This window comes from Dermacentor variabilis, chromosome 4, assembly GCF_050947875.1.
Source record: "Dermacentor variabilis isolate Ectoservices chromosome 4, ASM5094787v1, whole genome shotgun sequence".
Taxonomy (NCBI): Eukaryota; Metazoa; Arthropoda; class Arachnida; order Ixodida; family Ixodidae; genus Dermacentor; species Dermacentor variabilis.
Window position 1 is genome coordinate 29967260 of NC_134571.1, and position 14461 is coordinate 29981720.

The following is a 14461-nucleotide window of genomic DNA, read 5'->3' on the forward strand; positions in this document are numbered from 1 at the left end:
TACGTACTTCTATTCCTTGAACTATCAAGATATGTATGTGCTCGAAAACCCTTGCTTGCTCGTGGGCCTATACCGCGTTGGCGTTACGATGGTTGGCAAGTTGCCTTCTCTCCAGTTTACGTACTGCGTGACGGCTGCGGTATAGAAAGGATCTCAGCCACCATGGCAGTGAGTTGTGGCGCTAGCTAACATTCCCAAGGCTAGATGTAATACATATACTACCCAAAAAAATGTAGATGGGAAAATGTCGCTGTGGTAGCTCAATCGGTAAGAGCTTCGCACGCATAATGCGAAGACTTGGGTATGTATCCCAACTGCGGCAAGTTATTTTTTCGTACACATTCACTTCCGTTTAGTTTATCATTTCTACATTTGAATTAAAAATAATTTACTCTATGCTTTATCTCGCTTTATCCTTTCATCAATTTATACCATTGTTATCAACAAGGCAGCGAAAGAAGACAAGACATACGCACGCACTGCGACGGCTACGCGTTTATTTAACATACGATGGCATTTTCTTGAATGAAGCGACGTCTACCCGCCCAGTTCACCACATTTCTCAACATAAAGTTTTCAAGCTCTTAAGAGGAAGCTTTAGCTCGGGTGCTCGTATTTAAGTACATGTAAAAGGAGAATTCGCTTTTCTCGGCAACCACTGCACCAAATTTGACGAGGTTTGTTGCATATAAAAGAAAAATTCAAAATCTGACTGTTTCGAATTTCCGATTTAGATAGTCAATCTACAACATATTGGCAGAAATAGAAAATTTTTGAGAACGAAACCATCAAGTTTACAACTCTGTAACTCAGCAATGAAAACTGATATGACAGTCGTGTCAATTGCATCTTATAGTACATATATAAAGCGGACAAAATGTATGTGTTATTCATAAATCCTAAAAAATAAATTTAATAATAAGGAAATACAGCTTTTGCAGAACCCTGTTAAACGACGTAACGAATTTACGTAAGATATAAAATGACATATCGAATTTGTGCGCTTTGAATGATCCAGCGGGTGCGGTTTACAAAACCGCGATATCTGTTCTTGATGCAGAGCTACTAATTTCTAAACTTTGTGCTTATATGTTTTTCAAACGTTCTAAATTTTGAAATTTATTTACACAAAATTCAGGCCCTAAATCATAATTCCTCTTCCAACAGTCACTAGAACTTAACTTTCGTTCTCAAATGCAACAAATTTCATTAAAATCGGTCCAGCGGATATCTCAGATAAACGTTCTTGCGTTTTACATGTATTTGAATCGGCCGCGTCGGAGTTGGGTCCGAGCTAAAGCTTCCCCTTAATGCGGAGCCTATCTTTCCTCATTCAAGGCGCTTCGCGGTAGGTAGGTAGGTATAGGTTCATGTCTCGCCTGGCTCCGGGCATCTTTAACAAAATTAAATAAATGCGCCACCGATGGTGGGATTGAACCTGCGCCTTCAAGCACAGTAGCACGATGATCGTACCATTAGGCTACGCTCGTGCGCATATACTCCTCTCTTGCCAAAGTCGATTAACTCTTTGAAACGTTTTGGTGGGCGCGTCACGTGTATGCTTCGTGGCATTTTCCTCTCGTTTCAGCTAGCGCTTTGAGACTACCTTGTAGACTGCACCATCTTCGTTGTCGGTTCCCATTCCCCCGCCTTGTTTTGCACCTGGTAACACTTTGCGGACCCCGAAACGATGCGGAAGAGTCAGCTATACCTGCAAACTGCTTCGAATAACACCGATTCCCACAGAATGTGTCATGTGCACTTTATTCCAGTTTGCCGCGCCTCTCTTCATGGCATTCTTCTACTCCGCAAAGTGAATTCGAGACCTTAGATAGGCTAGTTGCTGGTATCTGTGACTTGTGTTGTTCTGTCTTCTTTTTTTCACGCAGTTGCCAAGATATAGCTGGTGCTACTATCAATTCGTATAAAATAAAAGCCAATGCAAAAGCAGCCAGGAACTTTCTGGCTTTGTGATGGCCACGCCATGAAAGAGGAAATCGTTCAGTTGGCAAACCACACCATTGTTTCCATACAACTGCTTGCCTTCACAACTATCTCGAAATGTAAAAAAGAACACTTACCCGACCTTCCAGCAATATTGAGGGCTTCGTCGCTCAAATGAAGTAGGTGTATGCGCCTTTACGCCAATGAAACTCTGTTCGCAGGTACTTTGACAACACCATCAACGCCAAGGCTAATCTGGCGACGTTGGCTGAACGACTAAGCTGCCACTCCAACAAAACGCGTTCTGTTTTGGACTGCATGCGAAACGCCAGTGCCGCGCAAGTCATGCAAAGTGGTGCTCTTGGAAGGCCGATCTTCTTTCCATCATACAACCAAACTCTGATGCGTTTTCCACCCTACGACCGCAAGGATATAACCAGCGTATGTCACTCATTCGGTGCACTTCACTGGAATGCGTGCAATTTCAAGAAAAGAACAGCGTTATCCACGTTTCCAGTGTGTTTGTTCCATCCGCTTCGGCATAACTGAAAAGAGGGATTCTAGATATGATTGTTGCTTAGTGTTGCGCACAATTTGTAGACTCCTACAAAAAAAGGAGGAGGAGGAAACGATCGATCAACTCCGCAAAGCCGGCAGCTGCATAAAACTTAAATGTCTCTGACGTGTGGACGTACACAATGCCGTGCAAATATCAAGCAAGGCATATGAAAGTTCATAGGATTAGTCGCCGAAAGTATATTCTCTACATATTCTCAAAAAACCTTAGTCGTCGCAATCCCTTGATGCATCAGAACAGCAGCCCGCGTTACAAGTGCTTTTTTCTTTCTTTCTTTTTTGCTTGTACACTTAAACATATGTTCCTGCAATAATTACGATGTTTCAAAAGAAATAGTTCGACAGCAAAAAATAACAGTTTGAATCTTTTCCGAGAAATCCGCGATCTCACCCTGAAATTTGGCAGGAATCGCCTAGCTGCAGCACGCTGAGGTTGTGTTTCGATTGAACATATTTGAATCATGTCGCCTAATGCAAAGAACGCGCCTTAAGTGGTATTTCAAGAGTCTTTGCATAATTTTGAGCCATTTTGTTCACGCATTTATGACTGTTTTTTAGACGTGTGAAGCACGAAAACCTCCATCCAGTGCCCCATATTTTGTCTTCTAACCACATAGCAACGCAGAACAAGGAAAGAACCGAACACAGGCACTGACTGTTGAATAAAATATATTCTCTGAACGCTAACCCCCGTATTCAGAAAAGCATCTTAACTTGAAGCCCACGCTTTACTTGATTTAAATGACGCCTGTCGTGAACGCACCAAAGGGAACGCAATGAGCGTCTTCGGCGAGTTCACACCAGGTGTCACTTATATTGAGTCAAGCATATGGCTTCAAGTTAAGATACATTTCTGAATACGGGGGTAAATAATGTTGAAACGACAGTCGGCGCATGCGTTGTGTGCCTTTTGCGTCCTTAAGAAGGCAGAAGCTTAAAGGAAGATAGACTTAAATTGATCAACAGTAGTTGAACAGGACTTATAATTCAATTATTATGATTATTGACCTGTATAAGTTCCTGAGTGTTGTTTTATACAATAGCATTCTTTTTTTTTATGTACAATACAAGTCAGCATGTTGCTGATGTCGTTTAGGACAGATATTATACTGAGCTAAGCTAACCTTTCAGGTGCAAGTGTGCGCCTTTATGCCTCAACCGTTAGTTTTGAGCTGTCGTTTTGTAAAAAAAATTAAAATAAACGAAATTAATGAATAAAATGAAAGTGAGTTTCTACGCAGCCAACGTTTCCACATATGGACATGTCTTCGTACTTGACTAAGACAAGAACACATGTCATAACGTTGGCGCTGGTGACATCCGCTATTCATAATTTTTTGTCCTTTGTTTTTTGTCGCGCTATGGTGACAAAATAAAACATTGCCACCTCAGCCAACTTTGTGACAAGCGACTTCGATACATCGAAAGAAACTGCTGCATTTTTTTTCTTGCTTGCCATTTCTTCTTAAGTTCAAGTGGACAATGTATTGAAGCCTAATTCAAAAACAAAATTTGTGCCATGAGGAGTTAGGTAACTTTTTCATTAATTCGTTCTCCTCGTTCAATTCTTCATTATTAACCTGCAGCCAGACCGCATCGACCTGCTCGTCGGCCACACGGATGGCAACCTCTACAACCTCGCAGACACGCTGAGACTCGACATAGCGCAAACAGAGCAACTGCATTTGCCCACGGCTTTTCTCACCCTTCTGGGCATAGAAACACCGATGGAGATAATCGGCTACTACCAAAAGGTACCACAGATAATAGATTTGGTAGACTGGTAGCCGTAGTTTTTGGTTCCTATCTTGCTAGCTCGTTCAACATAAGGTTTCGAACCAACTTGTCGTCTGATGCCTTTGCATCGCGTAGTCAAGTGGCTGTGAACACATTCCAAAGACTCGCCGCACAAAGCAGAAAGTTACCCGCATGATTTCTTAATTAGTGAGCGGCATTATGAAAGCAACACAAAGATATTCTCCATAAGATATTGTCCGAATCTTTTGCGCTGTAGCTTCTGGGCCTGGGGCTGTAGCGATATGAAAGGTGCCGTGCTCTCTAAAACTGCACATTCGACAGAGGAGCTTCTGTACGTATTCAGGAAGATGTTGTCGAGTTAGTTGGTTACGTTTATTAGCACGACCAGTAAAAGTACAGCTGAGGCGTGCAGTGAGAACGACATTCACGTGCGCGCCTGTATGCGTTGAAGATGTCTGTACGTTTGATTGCATGCCTACATTCTTCCTCAGACGTGAAAACTACCCATTCCGTTCTTCTCAGTACTCTGCCACAAAATACTGAAGCTTTGAAACTTGTCACTTTAACCAGGCGGCGCAGACCGGGTTGGTAAGCCCGGCTGTCGAGGAGGGCGACGCAGACGCCATAATGCTGAGTGACGTCCTGCACGCGTGTCCCGCGCGCTTCTACGGCCAGTTCCTGTCCCAGAAATTCAACCGCGTCAGCAGCTTCGTGCTGCCCCGTCTCGAGCGACCGGCAAGGACCGTTGCGGCTGCCACGGAACTCGAGCGATGGCGGGAACTGGAAGAAGACTTACGGCGTGCACTGGGAACGTTCCTTCCCGACCAAGCAACCGAGTCGGACGGCAGCGACGGGTTCAAGCTTAGCGCCACCCTCATCTACATATGGGCATCATTCGCCACAGATGGGTGTGTATGCATACTGTGGCGAAAGCAGGCAGCGGCAGGTTTGGCGTCTTGGGACTCGTCGTCTCGTGTTGGCTTGAAAGGGCCTCTGAATGCGTTGAAGAAAAGCAGGTTTTCCGAGTACCGCGGAACGCATGATGCAAACCCATCTTCCTCGCATCGCCCTCTGTTGACATGCCAAAAAACAGTTATTACTAAGAAGAATGAAATAAGGAAGTTATTGATATTTGTTTGAGAAGCAAGAATATTTTCGTTAAAAACAAAGGCGTAGGGAAGAGAACGCATCATGTTTGTTACTGCCTACTCTCACATTAAGGTTTATTTAGGGAAAGATGGGAACCTATGCGCTGGTATGCGGAGAAAACGACTACGCAAAAAATAAAGCAGCACAGGTATGTTTGTCAAACAGGGCTCGATCACAAACTGATACAGGATATGAATGTGTGAGCGCACTCTTTCCACAACGATGCAACCACCAGTTATCGGGACACTTTCCTTGTCAACATCAAGGCGCAGCGTTGTCGCGGGCGGGACGCGCCGGATGAAGTGCCAGCTCTGCGCCACTAACTGCCATCGAGCTCGTTAGAGGGCGCTGCATTTTGATGCGGCCGGACGGTTATTCATGTGATAATTTTCATTGTTCACGGGCTTTCTTTATCAGCCGGGGAAAAAAATTAGCTGTACTTGGTTAAAAACATGCCAGCTTTAAGTTCCTGAATTTCCTACACATTATTCATAGTCTACATGGCATTCAGAGCAGTAATTAAAGCAATAGATAATTGCAACTCATTATTAGATTTAATGGCATCAACAAGAAAATTGCTGGAGGCTACTCTACTCGACTGTGAACAACATGCACTTGGTTATCTTCGCGTAGAATGGCCCGTGTTTATATTTAGAAACGCTATGGTATGATAGCTCGGTCACCTTGTATACAACGAATTCTGAAGTACCAAATTCTGGACAACCAAATAATGTAATGTTTATTTTTATGTTACAGGAAAACTGATAGAACCAGATTATTTTTATCCGTGCGTTCATTTCGATACACACTGACTTGTTCGTGAAACGTACGCGTATATTGTAATTATTTGTCACTGTTTCATGAAACAGGGACACACTGATTTCAAGGTCTGATGTAATATTCGCCTAAATAATTCACAGAGATCTAAGTTCCACGTTTCTTTTCTAACTCTTCAGCTACCAAATACTGCAGGGTGCACGAATGTTCGAAATTTCCAATGCGCATAGAATAGTAGCTGCTAATATTCTACAACTTCTAATAGTGAATTCTCGCATCGAATGCGAATCGTATAGTATGCCTCCTATTCGATTCGCATTCGATTCGACAATTCACTATTTAAAATAGTACAATGTGCTTTTCTTTACTAGTGTGCAGGGGATAAGCACACTTATTAGAGCCTTAATTGAGGGAGCCAGAACAATTTGTGAGGTCTGTTCCATGTGATTTTGTTGCAGGATAGCCGCGGTTCTTAAGCAGCGGAATAAGTTCCCGAGTGAACGCAAGGGGGCAGACAACTTCTACTCGAGAATTTCTAGACCTTCAATGAGAATGGATCATAACCTATATATAATTTCTTTCATTCGATTTGTTTTCCTGGCCAGTCTCACCATGTTTGCATCGTTTTAGAACAATCGGCGGTGCTGTAGATCGAATCACATTTTCTCTCCTTCAGCGATCACAACATCGTACTAATAACATGTTTCCTTCTTTCATTTCTGTCATTTTCATGGTCCCAGTTAATTGAAAGCAGTTGTTTATCGTTTAAGATCAGCTCAATTGTTCAGACGTACTGAACGGCCTTACATGCGTGTGAAATTAAGAGTTTGATGAAATCTCGTCTCGTCGGGAAGTAATGGCATAAGAGAAAGAAAAACAGAACGCCGACCATATGGGGTTGACAGGAATATACTGTATACGTTGAAATATACATTGACATACATGCGTGTGCCGATGTATATTCGCTTGATGATTTTGCGGTGGTCTAGTGGCTATGGCGTTGCGGTGCTATAAGTACAAGGTGGCGGTTGCGATCCCGTGCCGTGGCTGCCACATTTAAATGGGGGCGAAACGCAAATACGTTCGTGTATATAGATTTAGATGCCTTCTTGAGAACTCTTGAGAACTCCAGGCGGTAAGGATTAGTCCAGAGCCTCGCCGCTGTGCCTCATAATCATACCCTAGTTTTGGCACGTCAAACCCCATATTCTTTCTTTCTTTTTGGTGCGTGTGTTTCTCGTTTTATTTCTTTTTTTCGAACGAGCTCAGCGCTAACTTCATACTTCATGAATATCTGATTAACAAATTGGAAGATATTCCATATTTGACGAACGCTTCTCTATAATATTCAAATTCGATTCAAATCAGAAAGTTTACTATTCGGACACCTCTGCTAAATACCAATTTAGAGTTTCATTGTAGACTCAGTAATTCGGACTTAGACAGTGGACTCGGCAATTCTCCGAGTCCACTATTTTTGCAGTGTTGTTCTAAACCGATTGCGGTTCACTTTATCAGTCGTAAATCATAGGCCTCTATCGGCTTGGTTTTGTCGACAGCTTACATGCGGTATATATTTCAGCTGTGGCCTATAACACCTTATACCATACCGCCGGAGATAACCTAGACTTGCCAGTTGGCTAACTAAATGAAAACAAAGCCGGCTAGCGCCAGCATCAATCAAGTTAACCAACAATATTGCTGACGGGGTTTTAACGGCGACTTTGCGGATACCCTTAATCAAGAGTTCTTTAAAATTTGCACGTATAAAAATCATCTTGGAGTGGGCTCCCTTCATGAAGTGTTCTACTGGACACACACCTCGTGGCATCTCAAGCATCATAAATAGCTGCACCATTCGAAATCACCCACACACAAAAACAACCATTTAGCGCGATAGCGTTAAGGAGCCCGTGTCGCAGAAAATCCGGCGTCAACGTCCCGGGTCGGCATCCGGCTGCGGACTTCGCCACGGCAAAAATAATTTCTAACCAAATTCCGAAACATACAGACCCAACCACTTTTCTACCACCAAAGCTGTTCATACCTTGCTTTTCATTCTTTACAAAGTTATTCCTCGAAATTTTGAGAACGGCAGCCCACAAACAAATGAAATGAAAAAGAAAAAGAACACCGACAGCGCATGTCCTTTATGTTAGCTCTTCTCAGATTGAAATAGTAAAAGTGCGAAACAATAACAGGAGATCGACCCACGCAAGAGGCCGCGTTTCTACCAGAAAGCTCGCCTTCGTGCATAGCGTTCGCAGCCAGCGTTTCCCGGTAAACGATATGGTTACATAAGCTGCGGTTGCCGGGAAGCATAAAAAGCAGTAAGGGGTCCTTGAACACTATCGCGTTAGACACTGAGTTGTGCTCCCTAAAGGGCTGCAGAAAATAGCGCCTCTTCCTCTCCCCAATCACAAATTCACCCACTGTTAAAGGCGAAGGTTAAGCGTCGAAATTTTTGAGCCTAAAGAGTAGCTTACGCGATTTAAACAGCAAGCGTACGTTGCGTCATAAACCTCGTGAACCATTAACGAAAGCACATTCTCATTTCAACAACGTCAGCCTTGTTCGCGCAGCCCCCAGAAAAGTAACACACCCTCGCTCTTTTCTCTCCAGCCGCCTGCCAGCCGTGAATAACGCTCCGTGGCCTCGCGTCACCGGCTACGCGTTTCCCGTGGTGCGCATCAGACCGAACGGACTGACGCTCCTCAACGACAGCAGCAGGGAAGAACGCTGCAAGTTCCTCGAGCCCAGACTGTTGCTCTAGCACGATTCGGCACCGTTTTACGTTTCTTATCTCGTTTTTGGATTTTATACCCCATTTTGTCTTTCCGGGCTTCTTAACAGGCCTTTTGTGTGTTTGTACAATGGTGATTACAGAGAAACTTAACCGACACGAGGTACCCGGGCAAAACATGACCTTATAGAGCCCGATCCCTTTGAATATGGGCAAAGTGCCCACCATTGGGTTACCCGAATATTTGGCAGGACTGTCGCACACGTTGTAACGGTATAGTTACCAACGGCAACATGATATGCTTGTCATTTTCGCGCCACTTAAGCCGCTTAACAAACCTATCTCTTGCAATCATTAATCGGTCACCATATAAAGCTACTGGACTGTCTTGCCACTTGTTTGCCTAATGCTTTTCGCCTTTGCCTTTTTTGACGATGGACATTTTGATCCAGCACCTTACGAGAGCTTGTATGACACACCATCGACATTTTCACTCGCAAGTTGCCTTGAACTAAAACGCCAGTGTATGCGCCCCCGGCGCTTTTCCTTTCCGCCAGCACCGACAAGCTTCACCGAGTGGCGATCTCGACGCCTTCCTGACAGGAATAATTTAGGCGCTTGGAGATTTACCTCGCCATTAATTATTTGCGATCGTTGTCTGCGCGAACCCGTCTGATGCCGTGCCGACGTTCCCCGGGGTGGAGACCCTCTGTCTACTGCATGGCTCCGGCGACTTTACGTCCGGCCGCGTATAAATGTCCTCGTGCTGCCGCAGTCCATCGTGCGCGCCATTAGTGCCGATGCAGCGGTATAATGCGTCGTCAGCTTTCGGCGAACGACCGCCACAACGCCCATTAAGTCTTATTTCCCGGCGTCGGTGGCCCATTTTAGTGGGTGCTGGTCTTCCGTGCAAACCAAGCGATTTGCTTGTGTCGTGCTCACTGTGTCTGTGTTGTGTTATACCGCATCGCACTTCAAACATTACGTCAGCCCTCCGCTGGAACTGGTGGTGCGCGAACTATGGAGTGCTTTTTTTTTTCTTGTCTCACGCCAGCTGCAACGAAAACAGCCCTACGCGCATCAACAATGGACCGTCGAGCATCGCATCACAGCGCATTTGAATTCGGTTCTCGTTTGGATGGTCGTACACGCCGGCGCAGAACGTTTCTCTTGTGTTCAGTGCGTTGTTTGTTGTTTTTGTACTTTTCCTTTTCACGTAGTGTTGACTGACTGTGGATGCTCGTTCACTTTGCCGTCACGTGACTGCACGAATTCCCCTAACTCCACTATGTTTTTCTCCATACTCTATACATGCCATAAATATATTGCTTCTGTCGCTTTTCGCTGCATTAGTTAGCGCATTCACATGGTCGAATTTTATGCTTCTTATAAGTCCCCTTGCGTGTCTCCGCAATGTGTTTACTAACTTATTGTCGAGATCTAGTGATGCATGGGTTGGAGTACAAATGCTTTTGAAGTATCTAGTAAAACATTTACTCTTGCCGCATACTGCATTCGTGTAGTACTTGTCGGTGTACCGCCATTCAGTGTGCGATCCCATGAATAGCTCACTTGCCCTCCTGCCGTACAATTTGTGTTCACTAAACGCGCTTTGCTGCTAATTCGAGGTATCACCAAGCGCAGTAACATTTCTTTTTTTTCTGTATGAAACGTCAAAAACAGTGTAAATAAAGCCTATAGCCTTTGCCGTATTTGGCACTGCAGATAAGCTAAGTTGACGCTTCATTTATATGGCGACACAATATTTACCTCGATGTCTAGGAACAAGTAATTAGAGTAGACTGCGGTGGAGAAAACTATGGCGTCGCGAATTTGACTAGTTCCTTGCACCCGTAAAAATGCCGTCACGTACCGCGAATTTCGCGATGGAGTAAAGCATTCAATTTCCTTCCCGTATATTAGGCCAGTCCTGACGCCCGTGCCGACGGCTCGACGTCTCTTAAATCTTCGATCTGGCAAAACTCCCAAGGCGTCCCCGCCCCCTTGGGCGTCGCAATAAGCGACGGCAGACTATCGTCGCGCAGGCCGCCGACGCGCTCCGCCAGGCGGCAGCGCGCGCGCGGCGCGCGACGCGGCAGATCTTGCAAGGCGCGCCTCCAAGCCTCCGGGTTCCGGCGGCGGGCAAAGCGAAAGTAGTCTCGGCGCGCGCCGGATCGAACGCCACGGCGCGCACCTGCCTGGGATACGCCGACGCTCGAGCGCGCAGACGGCGTCCCGGGAATGCGCGTCAGGTGAGCGCGTCGCGTGTGTAGCCTGCACCGCGGACCCGCCGTCCATCTGCACCACAGCGGCCGCACTCGCTTTGCGAAGATCGCCGGCGGATCGCGGAGTGCGTACCGCGAGAAAAAGGCCGCGAAGGCGTCAGCAGCATGTGGTTTCGGCGGCCTTCGCAAGTGCTGTGCCCTTTGCGGGCGGCGGCCACCTGTTCCACGGCGCCGGCCTGAGCCCCGGTCGTCTTTGATGCGCAAACAAGCTTCGACACACTCGGCAACAAAGGGTTGGGAATGTGCCAGCTCGTCGACGATCGGGGATTAGGAGGAGACCAGAAGCCAAAGCCAACGTGAGTATCCGTTCTGAAACCGCGGTCGTGGCACTCGACGAGCTGCTGTTTCACGCTTTGCTGTCCTACTTTCAAGCATTGCACGAATTGGTAAGCTTCTTGCATCGCGTCAGAAAGCACTTCATCACTTATACAGCTAGAATTTGAAGAATGTGAAAACAGAAAAGCTTCGTCCATCAGTTCGTCGAGAGAGTGACACGATGATTCGAGAACGTAATGCAGTTTGCGTTTGAACTACATTTGGACCTTTGTCGTTTCAGGTTACTGCTCCTATAATTTATCTGCTAGCTTAAAACGTTTTCCTAAGCAACAAGGACTGAAATAGTTGTGCACGAGAAAATATTGAACCGCGCGAGGAAGAACTGTCGCTCAGGTCACGCAATGTATGCCCAAAGTTCAGTCATTGACTGCAGAGGTTTGTGAACAAGAACCGGGAGAACTAGTGCCCTGACTGCACTTTATCTTCATGACCGTATACTAGCAGACATATGCTGCAGATAACTTTCTATTCCCTTTCGCTCGTAAGCCAAACATTTTACTGCAAACAACTGTGGGCTTTTATGATGGCTCGTTGCATGCAGAATCAAATCTTTAAAAGCGACGCTTAACGTGGACCGTACCGATAAAAGAGTACATGCGAGTAAGGACCACTCCAATTACTGTTCGTTGTGGTTAGCTGACCGCCATCACGAGTCAGTCGTAGAATAAGCACTCATAAGGGGTCGAATTCAAAAATATTTCCTTTCCAGAGTGTTCTTTCCCACTGACAGGCTGCCTTCGCTAATAACTTTTCGAGCGTCACAATTGGCTGGAATTTCTTTTTACGAACGATTACACTCCGAGAGTTTTTGTGAATACTGGTCAACGTTCCCTGCAACTGCTAACAGACAGAACCGCACTAATCCATGATTGAATTAACCTCTAGGTCTTCAATGAGGGTACTAAGAGATGCAAGAATGCGAACTGTGAGGATAGGTCAAGCTACTGCGAGCACGCGCCGGCACCGCTCTGAACCACGGCCGCGGCTGAAGGAACTTTCTTTTTTTGCTCTTTTTCTTTTCACTGATCTGGTAGGTTAGGCCTTAACTAAACGAGAAGCTGCGAAAACACCAAAGCGTTTCTTCATATTGCTTGGCTTTCAATGGAGGAGCGATTCTTTAAGCCTCATTCTTCCGTTTATGCGCAACGCCAACTTCATTATCGTGCAACGGCCGCTGCAGACACCAGTGCTTATAAGCTACGCGCTTATAGAGGGCACAGGCTCGACGGGAAAGTGTGCACCCTCAGCGTGAAAAACAGTGATTGGCGACATGCCCTCAATAATTTGCATACCTCTTAACCTACAGGGCGTTTGGGCGGCTACTGTATTCAAGTATTAAAAATAGTGAATGAAAGAAAAAAAAAAGTGGTAATGAATTGGGAATTAAGAACAATTTTATATTATCTGACAAAATCTCCTACCGTGGCGGACGTCAATTCTTTTTAGATAATGGCCAATGCACATGCTAGCTAGCCATATTTCACTAATGAACTTTAATCAGTAACATTAGCGTACATATTTGGCAACTGCGGGCATGTGGTCGGTTTGCGTTAAGCCATCTGAGGTCTGCAGCAATCTTGAGACCAGCGCCATTTCAAGATCGCTGTCTCTTATGCCTGCGGTGAAATGCCTCGTCCTTCTGCATTGAGAACTTTCCGTGAAGCTTGTCTTAAACATAGGGCAGATAGAACTGCGCAACACAGTGACAAATTTGGTCGCTCATTTCGCAGTGGAATATTTAGATTCCTGGCATGCCTTGAGCACTCAACAGCTGAAATTCCACCATTGCAGCATGTTTCAACGTGTGTGGTAACGTTTTTAAATTATAGGTGAATTTTACCTAATTAACAAGTCCATGGCCCATAACCCCAATATTTTTGGTGTTCGTCAAAGCTATAAATGGTGACCAGCAAAAATTAATTTTCTCTGAAACTAGAAACTATAGGCACACAGCAGTCACCGAAACGCTCTGTATAACTGCGTAGTTTCGTATTAGTCTAGCTCTCCCATCTACAAATATGTTACGATCTCATTGCTGACAAACAAATAGAACGTGTAAGCATAGTACAGGTGCCCCAGAAAGTAAGCGGAGCGTGCGAGCTGTGACCGACCCACATCTCCCTGTATATACTAGCGGCATCACTGCGTACAACGTGGCATGCGTGAGCGTAAATCGCGATGGCCATGCGATATGTTTTTGACCGCTGCCTCATCGGCGGTTCCGGTGAAGGAGCGCTTCTTTCAGCGGTCGACGCTAGGGGAGGTTGCAGAATTTGCCACAGGTATTTATCAGTGGTAAGCAGCTCTCGCCAGAAACGTTTGCTTGATAGACACACGGTGCCTGTCACTGTCCACTGTTTGGTTCTTTAGAAACGCGACGATTGCCGTAGCGGCCATGCCGCTGTTTCCGTCAACGACAGGAAAATAAAAGGTTTCCGCAAGCGCATGAAGGTTCCCCTAGCGTCGACCACTGGAACTAGCGCTCCTTCGCCTGAGCCGCTAATCGGGTAGGATTTAAAAACATATCGAAGGGCACCGCAGACTTTCTTTGCGCATGCTACGTAGCTCGTTATGCCTCTACTAGCGCTGGGAGATGCAGATTGGCCAGCGCTCGCGCGCGCGCCATTGACTTTCTGGGGCACCTGTACGTAGTCAGAAAGAACACTGCCAAGCGTACGGAAACGAACGCTTATGAGTATGGTTGTTTTGCTTGCGAAACTCACGCATAATAACGTGTTCAGGATGTACAAAACGATACATATAACTCCCTGTCTCGGTCCATTACGCGCGTCTTTAAGGCACAACTTGTTTTTTTCAACAGTCGCTTTTTTGTTTATTCTGACCTGCCTTTAATGTATTTCGTTTGAGACATGACGGAAGTATTACGCGGAAT

The 14461-nt window shown here is 45.6% G+C and overlaps 2 protein-coding genes across 4 annotated transcripts in view; both read left to right on the plus strand.

The window, feature by feature from the left end:
* The first annotated feature begins 2169 nt into the window (after positions 1–2169).
* On the plus strand, positions 2170–10655 carry LOC142577721 (uncharacterized). Its single transcript, XM_075687175.1, has 4 exons — positions 2170–2385; positions 4107–4274; positions 4849–5186; positions 8827–10655. The coding sequence occupies exons 1-4, from the start codon at positions 2263–2265 to the stop codon at positions 8975–8977; spliced, it is 780 nt and encodes a 259-aa protein (XP_075543290.1). The 5' UTR covers positions 2170–2262; the 3' UTR covers positions 8978–10655.
* Positions 10656–11057: 402 nt separating this feature from the next.
* The window catches only part of LOC142578859 (uncharacterized), a 131637-nt gene continuing 128233 nt past the window's right edge, over positions 11058–14461 (plus strand). For all 3 annotated transcript variants that reach the window (XR_012827328.1, XM_075688495.1, XM_075688497.1), the window contains exon 1: positions 11058–11528. Coding sequence is in view for 1 of the 3 variants with exons in the window: in XM_075688497.1 (XP_075544612.1) it covers positions 11473–11528 (56 nt within the window). In the remaining 2 variants the exon portion in view is untranslated. The remainder of the gene's footprint in view (positions 11529–14461) is intronic.